The 11,586-nt window shown below is 49.3% G+C and overlaps 1 protein-coding gene across 5 annotated transcripts; it reads left to right on the top strand.

The window, feature by feature from the left end:
- Window positions 1-1,897: 1,897 nt before the first annotated feature.
- Window positions 1,898-11,542, top strand: GPHA2 (glycoprotein hormone subunit alpha 2; the record flags this gene model as incomplete). Of its 5 annotated transcripts, XM_083417247.1 has the most annotated exons (6): window positions 2,237-2,360; window positions 5,819-5,969; window positions 7,119-7,195; window positions 7,869-7,979; window positions 9,003-9,187; window positions 11,130-11,542. In XM_083417247.1, the coding sequence occupies 3 exons, from the start codon at window positions 7,883-7,885 to the stop codon at window positions 11,229-11,231; spliced, it is 384 nt and encodes a 127-aa protein (XP_083273373.1). In that variant the 3' UTR covers window positions 11,232-11,542. The 5 variants fall into 5 exon arrangements, with proteins under 5 accessions (XP_083273371.1, XP_083273373.1, XP_083273375.1 ...); XM_083417245.1 differs by lacking the exons at window positions 5,819-5,969; window positions 7,119-7,195 and having other exon boundaries at window positions 1,898-2,360; XM_083417249.1 differs by lacking the exons at window positions 2,237-2,360; window positions 5,819-5,969; window positions 7,119-7,195 and adding an exon at window positions 6,046-6,452.
- Between the last annotated feature and the right edge of the window lie 44 nt (window positions 11,543-11,586).

Genomic DNA, 11,586 nt, shown 5'->3' with positions numbered 1-11,586 from the left:
CTTTATGCTGCCAACATTTTCAAGTGTACACAATTCCCACCCCCCATATAGTCAATAAACATTTTTCAATCTTCTCTAAACGTATGTTCTTCTTGATCTGACTTTCAGGGTTGGTGTGTTGTGCGACAAGCACACAGAGTGCAATGAGACTGAGTGTTTGTGGAGGGTGGGAAGGCTCAGTTAATTTCATGGTACACAGGTTGTACATTGACAATAAAGGTATTATTATTATTATTATTATTATTCTATATGTCAAGTCTGCAAACTGGGCATATTCTATCAGCTTAAGTTGCCATTCTTCCTAACTAGGACCTCACTCATTTTCCATTTTTAGGCTAACAAAACACAGGCCACAGTAGTGGCATATTATTATTATTATTATTATTATTATTATTATTATTTCTGCTGATGAAAATTCATTGGCATTTTTAGTCTCCATTTCTCATATTTCCCATTTTGGCATGCAATTTTACCACAAATGCACATTTGCTGCAGAACTCTCCCCTCAATATACACCCTTAATATACATAAGATATGGCTTTATTAACACACACACACACATATATATGCCACCTGAGCCTAGGATAGAGATGCTCACAGAATCAACATCCCAACAGATCTTGCTTCCTCCTTAGGGTTCCAGGGGAGCCTCAAAGTCTAGCACAGAGCAGAGATGCCTCTGTGTCTCCAACTTCCCGCATCAGCCCAACACTTGCGTACAACCGTTCCCTACACAGAATCATTGCTTGGCCTATTGTTCCCCACCCTAGGAGGATGGTGGCTTCCAGCCAGATGAGGTGGGGAAAGGCCCACCCATTTGTCTCTATGGCAACAGGGCAACCTCATTTAGATGCTGTGAGAAGCACTTAACTGACCAGCAGCTATGGCCGTTTTCTTACAAAGAAACATTTCTAATCATTGCCTCTCCTACTACAGACCCTCCAAGTGTCCCTATTTTCCAGGAACAGTCCTGGATTTACAGAAGCCATCCCAGTTTCTTATTTGATCCTGAAACGTCCTTAGGACGTCCCAATTTTCATTGGAGAAATGTTGGAGGGTATGGAGTTATGCGACCCCCGAGCCAAGCAGATAAGTAACTAACTATACAACCTTTAGTAGACGTCTGGAAGCAACCCTGTACAGTGGTACCTCGGTTTAAGAACAGTCCGGTTTAAGAACGATTTGGTTTACAAACTCCACAAAACCGGAAATAGTGTCTTGGTTTGAGAACTTTACCTCAGTCTAAGAACGGAATCCGAACAGTGGAAAGGCACTGGTGGCAGGAGGCCTCATTAGGGAAAGTGCACCTCGGTTTAAGAATGGACTTCCGGAACGGATTAAGTTTGTAAACTGAGGTACCACTGTATAGTTCTTTTAATGTTTTTTTTTTTGGGGGGGTGTTGAAAGCTGTCCAGAGTGGCTGGGGCAACCCAGTCAGATTGATAGTGTAATAATAATAATAATAATAATAATAATAATAATAATGGAATAGGACATGGCCATTTTTATCTGAGAAATGTTGGAGGGTATGCTACTGGAGGGACGCGGGTGGCGCTGTGGGTAAAAGCCTCAGCGCCTAGGGCTTGCCGATCGAAAGGTCAGCGGTTCGAATCCCCGCAGTGGGGTGCGCTCCCGTTATTTGGTCCCAGCGCCTGCCAACCTAGCAGTTTGAAAGCACGTCAAAGTGCAAGTAGATAAATAGGGACCGCTCCGGCGGGAAGGTAAACGGCGTTTCCGTGTGCGGCTCTGTCTCGCCAGAGCAGCGATGTCACACTGGCCACGTGACCCGGTAGTGTATCTGGACAGCGCTGGCCCCTGGCCTCTTGAGTGAGATGGGCGCACAACCCTAGAGTCTGTCAAGACTGGGGTACCTTTACCTTTACCTTTTTTGTGCTACTGGATCCAATGAAGTGGAATGTCAGAAGATTCAGGACAGTTTTTCGAAGTCTGATAGTCATTTATACTTCCAGACCCCTCCTGTCACCCCCTTGCGTCCCTAGGTAATCCCCCCCTGGGACAGTAGCACCCACTTTTAAAGTGCTGTGGTTGAGCATCTGCCTAGCCAGCAGGAGAGAGAGAGAGAGAGAGATGAACACATGCATTTGAGTTGTTCTTGCTGCATTCTGCCCTTTCTTCCCTTCAGGCAGTTTTGGAAACAGCGGATTTGTGGATTTGACACCCTTCAGCTTTTCTGACTGAGCAATTCCATCAGAGGCGCTCAAGGAACCAAACAATGGGTGGCTTATCTTTTGCTCTGGAGGCACTGTGGAAAAAGCGGGGCAAGCTTCTCTGGCACACAAAGGCCCTTCAGTCTCCTGTTCTTCAGCTGAACAGAGCAAGTCTTCTCTCGCCCAGGGCAGGTGAGTGGAAACTCCCAAGAGGAGGAGGAGGAGGAACTGCCTTGTCTGGCTGAAGAGCCCAGCCTCCACCAAGGCTGAAAAGGCAAGCCACTGGACCTAGATGAGTGGTGTGCAGCACTGATTTTCTGCCCCACCAAGGGAACCCAGTTACTGGGCAAAGCAGAGTTGGACTTGAAACCTGGATGCATGAATGCAATTCACCACTGCAGTGCTTGTTAAAGCATGTATAAAAAGGTAAAGGGACCACTGACCATTAGGTCCAGTCATGACCGACTCTGGGGTTGCAGTGCTCACCTCGCTTTATTGGCTGAGGGAGCCGGAGTACAACTTCCAGGTCATGTGGCCAGAATGACTAAGCCACTTCTGGCGAACCAGAGCAGCGCACGGAAACGCCGTTTATCTTCCCACCAGAGCGGTACCTATTTATCTGCTTGCACTTTGACGTGCTTTCGAACTGGTAGGTTGGCAGGAGCAGGGATCGAGGAATGGGAACTCACGCCGTCGCAGGGATTCGAACTGCCAACCTTCTGATCAGCAAGTCCTAGGCTCTGTGGTTTAACCCACAGCACCACCCACATCCCTAAACATGTATACTTAGCAGTAAAGTCTCATGCCAATGACAGAGCACACTCTCTGCATACAGACCTTTTCCCTGCCCAGAGATTAGATAAATGCTGCCAGTTAGAGCAGGCAATACAGAGGTAGGTGGACCAACATGGTCCATGAAGGCAGCTTCTCTTGGCAGTTAAAGGATTCCAGTTTGACTCCAATTATGCTTGTGATATCCTTAACATGTCCCTGAAATGCCCCAGCAAGATGCAAAGGGGATTGAATGGGCTACAAATTTTATTTATTTATTAAATTTATAAATGAACAAAGGGACAATTCATTTAGGGAAGGTCATTGCTCAATGGCAGAAGAACCCAGACTCAGCATGCACAAGGTCACTGGTTCAATTCCCAGTATCTCCAGTTCGAAAGATCCGGTAGGAATGGATGGGAATAGCCTCTGCCTGAGCTGCTGCCTGTCAGAGCAGACAATATTGGGGTTGGCTAGACCAAGAGTTTGACCTGGTGGAAGGCGACTTCCTAGAGCAGTGGTTCCCAAACTTTTTCCGGCCGCTGCCCCTTTGGTTCCATAGAGTCACTCCCCGTGCCCCCTTACCCTACCCTGTAAAAAGCATGATTCGGAGTAGTATCTTGCATGAACCACCTAGGAAGACAATAACTCAATAACATTCAAATCAGGAACAATTTAATTGCACATTTGTACAAAATCCAAGTAAATTCCACCAAACGGATTAACGTGATGCACTGATAATACCAGCTTTTCAAAGCCTTATAGTCATTCATACTTCTAGCCAGGAGTTGGAAAGGTTGACACCCCCTGCACAAGGGTGCAGGCCTGGAATTGGGGACGGAGGCACAAAATTGTGCCTCCTCACTCTGGCTGGGAGTAGCTAGGAGCTCACTTGCTTTGCCATGTGCTCCTTCGCTCCTCCAAATGACCAACATCTTCTTGCCAAGGGTGCAAGGGAGCCCACATATGTTCCTGCTTATAGCACCCCTTGCTGCCCCCTTGCTTCTTAGAGACCCCCCCCCCCGGGAATTCCACTGCCGCCCAGGGGGTGGTACCCTCACTTTGGGAACTATTCACTGTCTTAGGCACCATCTCTGTCATTTTTTCCAGCACCTTCCTTTCCCAACGAGCCTTTTAAGTGTGGAACTCAACTCTCATCTGCACCTGTGCAGTGGTACCTCGGGTTAAGTACTTACCTAATTCGTTCCGGAGGTCCGTTCTTAACCTGAAACTGTTCTTAACCTGAAGCACCACTTTAGCTAATGGGGCCTCCAGCTGCTGCCGCGCCACCGGAGCACGATTTCTGTTCTCATCCTGAAGCAAAGTTCTTAACCTGAAGCAATATTTCTGGGTTAGTGGAGTCTGTAACCTGAAGCGTATGTAACCTGAAGCGTACGTAACCCGAGGTACCACTGTCCTGGGATTGTTTTTATTAGTATTATTTCATCACTTGTTGTTTGATGCCCTTTGGGGAGAAGGAGGGCATATATATATTCAATAAATAAATGTGGCTGCAGACCTGGTAGTCACAATCCAGCGGCATCTCTGCGAGGGTCCTCCTGGGTGGAGCAAGAGCCTTGTGTCCTGGAATAACCTCCGCGCCAAACTGGATAAAGCACCGCTTGAAAGGGTGATTGCATCTTTGCCGAAGCAACAGAATTACCCACTTAATGCACATAAGAGCCAGAAGACTGTCAGGCCCCTTGGCAAGGAAACGGGCTGCCTTGGCGCCTGCCCGCTAGCTCAGATCACAGAGCTTGGCCCGCAGGGGTTTCCCTTTCTGGTCCCTTGAACACCTTCAGCCTGGGGCTTCTCCTTCCTGATTCCCAGCACAGGAACAGGAGGAAGCTGCCATGCCCTGTGCCAAATCATTGGTCCATCTAGTTCTGTATTGCCTACTCTGACTGGCAGCAGCTCTTCTCTCTCCCAGCCCTCCCTGGAAATGCCAGTGAGGATTGAACCCAGTGCCTTCAAAGCACTTCCACTGAGCTATGAGCCTTCGCCTGCTGTCCCCATTGGCCAGTTTCCCCAGGAGGAGGTGGACTGGTTGGGCAACAGCCACTGATGCCCCTTGGCCCAATCTCAGCCAATCCATCCACCTATCTCCTTACACTCACATATCCTAGAATCGTAGAATGGGACCCCAAGGACCATCTAGTCCAACCCCTGCAATGCAGGAATATGTAGCTGTCCCATACAAGGATTTGAACTTGCAACCTTGGCGTTATCAGCACCATGCTCTAACCAAGTGAGCTATCCAGGTCAGAGCATGATGAACAAAGGGAAGATTTGCCTCTATCCAAGGCGGAGAGAATTCCAGCTTTCCAGGCCTGATCCCTTGCCTTAGAGTCCTCTACCTTCTTGGGTTCCGGTGCCACATCTGAGAGTTGTGGTGGGCATGGCAAAACACATCCCAACATAAATGAAAGAAATGAAGGAATAGACAACTACCTCCCCGGGACAGCCACTCCCCATAAAAGCTTGATTTAAATTTGAATTGGGGCGGGGGGAGAGAACAGGGCCTTGACAAGTGCCAAGGGGGCTGTCAGAGAATGTCATGGTGCCAGGAGGAGATAATACTGGGGTGAACTTATATTGCTGAACTATGGAACTCACTGCCACAGGAGGCAGTGAATGGCCACCAAGATCATGGTCAGGGGCAGGAAATGTTTCTGAATACCAGTTGCTGGAAACTGCAGGAGAGGAGAGGGCTCATGTGCTCAAATCCTGCTGGTGGTATGTTTCCCTTGTGGGTGGGCCACTGTGAGAATAGGATGCTGGACTAGGTGGGCCACAGGCCTGGCCCAGCAGGCCCCTCTTGTGTTCTTAACACGCCTCAGCCAAGGCTCCCCCCACATTCTGTGCTTTTTCTTGCGCAGATATTCTATGTTGGGGGCAGATTGCAGGTGTTTGGGGAAGAAGAAGAAGAAGAGTTTGGATTTGATATCCCACTTTATCACTACCCGAAGGAGTCTCAAAGCGGCTAACAATCTCCTTTCCCTTCCTCCCCCACAACAAACACTCTGTGAGGTGAGTGGGGCTGAGAGACTTCAGAGAAGTGTGGCTAGCCCAAGGTCACCCAGCAGCTGCATGTGGAGGAGCGGAGAAGCGAACCCGGTTCCCCAGATTACGAGTCCACCGCTCTTAACCACTACACCACTCTGACTCTCTTGGAAGTCTAGCTAGCCAGCTGCGGACTCGGTTGCTGCAGGGCAGCAGGGCCCAGAACAGCAGAATCATTCCAGGAACTTTGAAGGGCAGACAAGTTGTGGTGCTTGGGTTTCAGTGGGGCTTCGGTTTTGGCAGACGGGCGGGCTGCTGCGTGAGTGGCACCGCTTTACTTCTCCCAGTCAAGATGAAGTGGGTGGGGAGACAAGGGAGGTGGGAGCTTAAAAAGGGAAGAGCCCAGGGGGAGAGGAGAGGCAGCCACCTGAGCTACAGACACCTCTTGGGACTAGAGACAAGTCAGTCTGCTTTGTTAGTGGGCTGGAATAATTCCATCAAGCTCTGCAGGTAAGTGCATGAGCACATGGGCGGCTGGTTCGGACTCAGAGGACAGTTTGCAAGGATAATCTGGGTGATGCAAACTGACCCGCAAGCAGTAGCTGGGATTTTGGGCAAGTCACAGTCAGCCTTGGAGTGCTGCTGCAAGGGATAAAGGTTGCAAAATAAAGCTTAACTTTATCCACTGCTTTTAATGCAGTTTGCCTATGGAACTCCCTGCCACAGGAGTCAGTGAAGGCCAGCAACCTAGACAGCTTTAAAAGAGGAATAGACAGATTCATGGGGGGTATCGATGGCTACTAGCTGCATTGGCTATGCTCTGCCTCCACAGTTGGAGCAAAAATGCTTCTGAATGCCAGGTGAGAGTTGCTGGTTTACCACAAGCATCTGGTTGGCCACTGTAAGAACAGGATACTGGACTGGGTGGGCCACTGGCCTGATCCTGCAAACAAGTTCTTTTGTTCAAAACCACTTTGCACACTCAACATGATGTGCAAATGGCACATCCCCGTTGATTGGCGCACAAATAGGCCTGGAGAGGGTGGGGCAGAGGACTTGCAAGCTGGGCTTGATGCTGCAAATAGGTTGCTGAGACATCACAAGCAGATCATTGCCAGCAGCTGTTGCAGTTTTTAAAAACTTTAGCATAGCTATCAACCTTCCCTTTTTTTGCAGGAAATTCCCTTATTCCAGCGCTGCTTCCCGCTGCTATCCCGGATTGTTAGATATCCTGTAGACTGTCCCCGGGACAGGTCAGGCTGCTGATCCTTTATTTTCGAGGCTGCTGATCCCTTATTTTCGAATCTGAAAGTTGACAGCTATGCTTTAGTCCAAAACATCTGGGAGAAATCTACAACTCCCATCAGCCTTGGCCAAGATGACTGGGAGTTGTAGTTCAAAATGGCCATGTTGGCTGGGGGTGGTGGGAGTTTGCAGTCCATTTGGAGGGAGGCAGGTGGCTTTGATGCCACAACCAGAGAAGACGGACAGGGGATAGGATAGACGTCTTCAAATATCTGAAGGGCTGCCACATGGAGGATGGAGCAAGCTTGTTTTCTGCTGCTCCAGGGGGCAGCAGAACCTGAACCAACAGATTCAAATGGCAAGGGAGGAAATTCCAGGTAAACATTAGGAAGAACATTCCGAGCTGTTTGACAGTGGAATGGGCTTCCTCGGAAGGTAGTGGACTCTCCTTCCTTGCAGTTTTTAAAAAAGAGATTAGATGGCCATCTGCCAGGGATTCTTTAGCTGTGATTTCTGCATTTCAGGGGGACGAACTAGATGACTTTGGGTCTCACCCAACAGTCCTATGTGTGTTGTTTTGTGCATGCTCTCTCTCTCTCCCTCTCTCTCTCTCTCTCTCTCACACACACACACACTGATGTTGCCTTGTGTATTTACTAATGCCAAGCCTCTCTCTTTCAGAGACCCCAGAGGCCATGCCAACTCTCCTCTCTGCCACCGTCCTCTTGGTGCTGCTGGCCACAGGCTGCTGGACTTATGACGCCACCCCTGGAGTCGGTTGCCACCTCCATCGTGAGCTGCAGGGCTCGGGGGTTAGGGGGAAAAGCAGCCAGTCCTCAGCAGGGGACTGTATGCCTCAGCAAAGAAGTGGTGGGGAGGGAAGGTGTCTGGGCCCTTGCTGAGACACCCAGCCTCGTTCACTACTTACACCTGTAGGGCCGGTTATCCAGCGTTCCCAGGTATCTTGCTCAATTCGCTGTAAATCCTGCAGGGATTGGACTAGGTGATCCCTCCCAACCCTACAATTCTGGGATTCCATAATAAAAGTTCTGGGCTCGCTCCAGCTAAGCTATGCAATTACATAGATCAATGCAACAGCGAAAGCGATCCAAAGCCTTTCAGAAGCAGTGGGTTCAGTGTCATAAAGACCCACAAAACGGGAGACCTTCCAGGGATTTGAGCCCTGCTGGAGATGCAAGGATCTCAGACTGGGAAGGCAGGAGACAACAAAACAAAACAAAACAAAACTGGAAACTCTTGCCTTTTTTTTAATTGTCAAAGCAGGTTTTTGGATCATCCTGGATTAACACCAATTATTTGGAATCCATCCTTGGTGGATAGGTTCACAATAATATTCCTCCCACCCCAAAAGAAAACAATAGAGAGTATATATTAAGAATTTGAGCAGATTTTGTTTTTTTTACAAACTCAAACAACAGCAGGAATGTTATGACCATAGGCCAATAAAAGCCCCTTCACCCCCCCTTCTTTTTAAAACAGGGGTTGGGAATACCCTTTGTATTGAGCCTAACTGCTGTGTGGGGTGGAGTGGGCGGTAGGGAGACTGGGGGCCAGAGGGGGCCGCATCTGGCCCTGAACGAGATAGAGAACCCCAGCCCTGTTCTAAAGCAAAAGCGTTCCTTCCTTTGGCATGTTTTTAGGGATGCCATGTGTCCTCCCCCCCCCCCCCCAGGAAGTCCTCTTTTTCAGGGGTAAAATTTCCGCCCTGGTGGATTTCTTATATTTGCGAAAATGTCATGTGTCCTCTTTTGCTGCCCACCCACGATTGCCCTGCTCTCCCTCCTCCTCTCCCAGCTTTCAGCGTGACCATCAAGAGTGACCCCCGAGGGACCTGCCGCAGCAGGCAAACGGTCCAGGCCTGTGTGGGCTACTGCGAATCCAGCGCCTTCCCCTCAAAGTACTCCGTCCTCCTGGCCAGCAACTTCAAACACAACATCACGTCCGTCTCCCAGTGCTGCACCATCGCCAAGATGCAGAAGGTGAGTGAAACGGACACCCATCTCAGTAACTGGAACTTACACAACCCCTGCAACCGGTTTGATGGTGGTCGCTTCACGCAAACACAGAGTTAAACTGCGGAACTCACTGTCGAAGGATGCTCGCCAACCTGGATGGCTTTAAAAGAGGATTGGGCAAATCCATGGAGAATAAGGCTATTGGTGGCTTCTAGCTATGCTCTGGCTAATAATAATAATAATTTATTATTTATACCCTGTCCACCTGGCTGGGTTTCCCCAGCCACTCTGGGCAGCTTCCAACTGAATATTAAAAACAATACAGCATCAAACATTAAAAACTTCCCTAAACAGGGCTGCCTTCAGTTGTCTTTTAAAAGTAAAATAGTTGCTTATTGCCTTGACATCTGGTGGGAGGGCGTTCCACAGGGCAGGCGCCACTACCGAAAAGGCCCTCTGCCTGTTTCCCTGTAACCTCACTTCTCACTGCAAGGGAACCACCAGAAGGCCCTTGGAGCTGGACCTCAGTGTCTGGGCTCTGCCTCCACTGCAAACCCCCCAACATTTGTCTGATGAAATAATAATTTGTTATTTATACTTTGCCTGTCTGACTGGGTTGCCCCAGCCACTCTGGGCAGCTTCGAACGTATTAAAAAAAGTAATAAAACATTGAACATTAAAAAAAAAACTTCCCCATACAGGACTGCCTTCAGATGTCTTCTAAAGGCTGTAGTTAATCTCCTCGGCTCTGGATTTGCATAATTCCATACCATCCAACATTTCTCCGCTGAAAACAGGAAAAGCAGGACTTTCCGGGATCAAATCAGAATCTGGGACAGCTTCTGTAAATCCGGGACTATCCCTGGATAATAGGGACACCTGGAGGGTCTGCTGGCACTGTTGGGGCAGCAATGCTTTTGAATACCAGTTGCTGGAAGCCACAGGAGGGGAGGGGGCACGTGTGCTGGGGGGGGGTCCTGCTTGTGGGTTTCCGAATGACATCTGGCTGGCCACTGTGAGAACAGGATGCTGGACCAGATGAAGTCCCTTTGGCCTGATCCAGCCAGCTCTTCTTATGTTCCTATAACTGGCAATGTGGTGATGGAAAGGTTGGTGGTGGCCCCAGCCCCTCCTGTTTGGTTGGTTCAGCCAGTGGAGGTGGATAGGCACCAAGTCAGACCCATTGGTTCATTTAGCTCAGTGTCGTCTACACTGACTGGCAGCAGCTCTCTCTGTTTTCAGGCAGGAATCTCTCCCAGGAGATGCCAGCGGGGATTGAAACTGGGACCTCCTGCTTGCAAGGCAGGTGCTCTGCCGCTGAGTTATGGCCCTTTCCCCGCATAAGATAATCTAGAGAAAGGGGTAGGTTGCAGCTCACGAACCTCTGGACTGGGTTGAAGGTGAGCATAACATGGCAAAGGCCTGGTTAGAAAAGGGGCTGAAGTGGGCGGCTGGAGCAGGAAAAGTCAGGTTCCCACAGCATGGTGCTGAAAATGCCAAGGTTGCAGATTTGATCCCCTTATGGAACAGCAAAGCAGGGGGTTGGACTAGATCCTTGTCAGGATCGCTTCCGAATACAATTCTAGGATTCTACACTCCTAGAACTGTAGAATTCGAAGGATACCTCTGACCCCGTGTAAGGCAGGAATCGCAGCTAAATAATCCCTGACCGACGACCATCCCACCTCTGCTTAACCATCAGTGAAGGAGAGTCCACCACCTTCCAAAGTACAGCTCTTACTGTCAGAAAAGTTATTCCTAATGTTTAGCTTGAATCTCCTTCCGTGTCATTTGAATCCTGTGTCATTTGACATATTTCAGGTCCTCCCCTCTGGAGCAGCAGAAAACAAGCTTGCTGCATCTTCCATGGGACAGCCCTTTAGATAGTTGAATATGGCTCTCCTTTCACCTCTTTGTCTTCTCCTAGCTAAACATACCATCTTCTGCTCTTTTCTTTCTCCTACAGATAAAGGTGCATCTGCGTTGTGGGGCCACCCGGCCCGAGACCATAGAAGTCTTCACAGCAAAGACTTGCCAGTGTGACGTCTGCCGCCTCTCCAGATATTAGGGAATCAGTGGTAGCCATCCCTGCTTGTGGCCTTTCTATGCTATCAATTGCCGGCTCTCACTACCCTGGTCTCCCCCTTTCCCTCTCCCAACCAGAGTTTTCTTAATTCAAGGATGTAGCCCAGTGGCAGCTGCCTGCAGAGCCACACTGACACCTACCACATCCCCCAAAATATTGCCTCCTTACATACTTGGCAAACTAGCAAACTCAACTAGCCTGAAGGCTGCAGTGGTGGGAGAGGCCGGGGCCACTCCCCCCCCCCTTGTGGGGGCTCTGCCCCACAAGTCACATACACAAGCAGGCAGAAGAAACCTTTTGTGGAAACAAGGAGGATATAAATGCAATGAAATAAAAT

Source organism: Podarcis tiliguerta (genome assembly GCF_965153285.1).
Source record: "Podarcis tiliguerta genome assembly, chromosome: 16".
NCBI lineage: Eukaryota > Metazoa > Chordata > Lepidosauria > Squamata > Lacertidae > Podarcis > Podarcis tiliguerta.
Note: the sequence above shows the minus strand (reverse complement) of the source record. Positions and strands in the feature narration are given on the sequence as shown.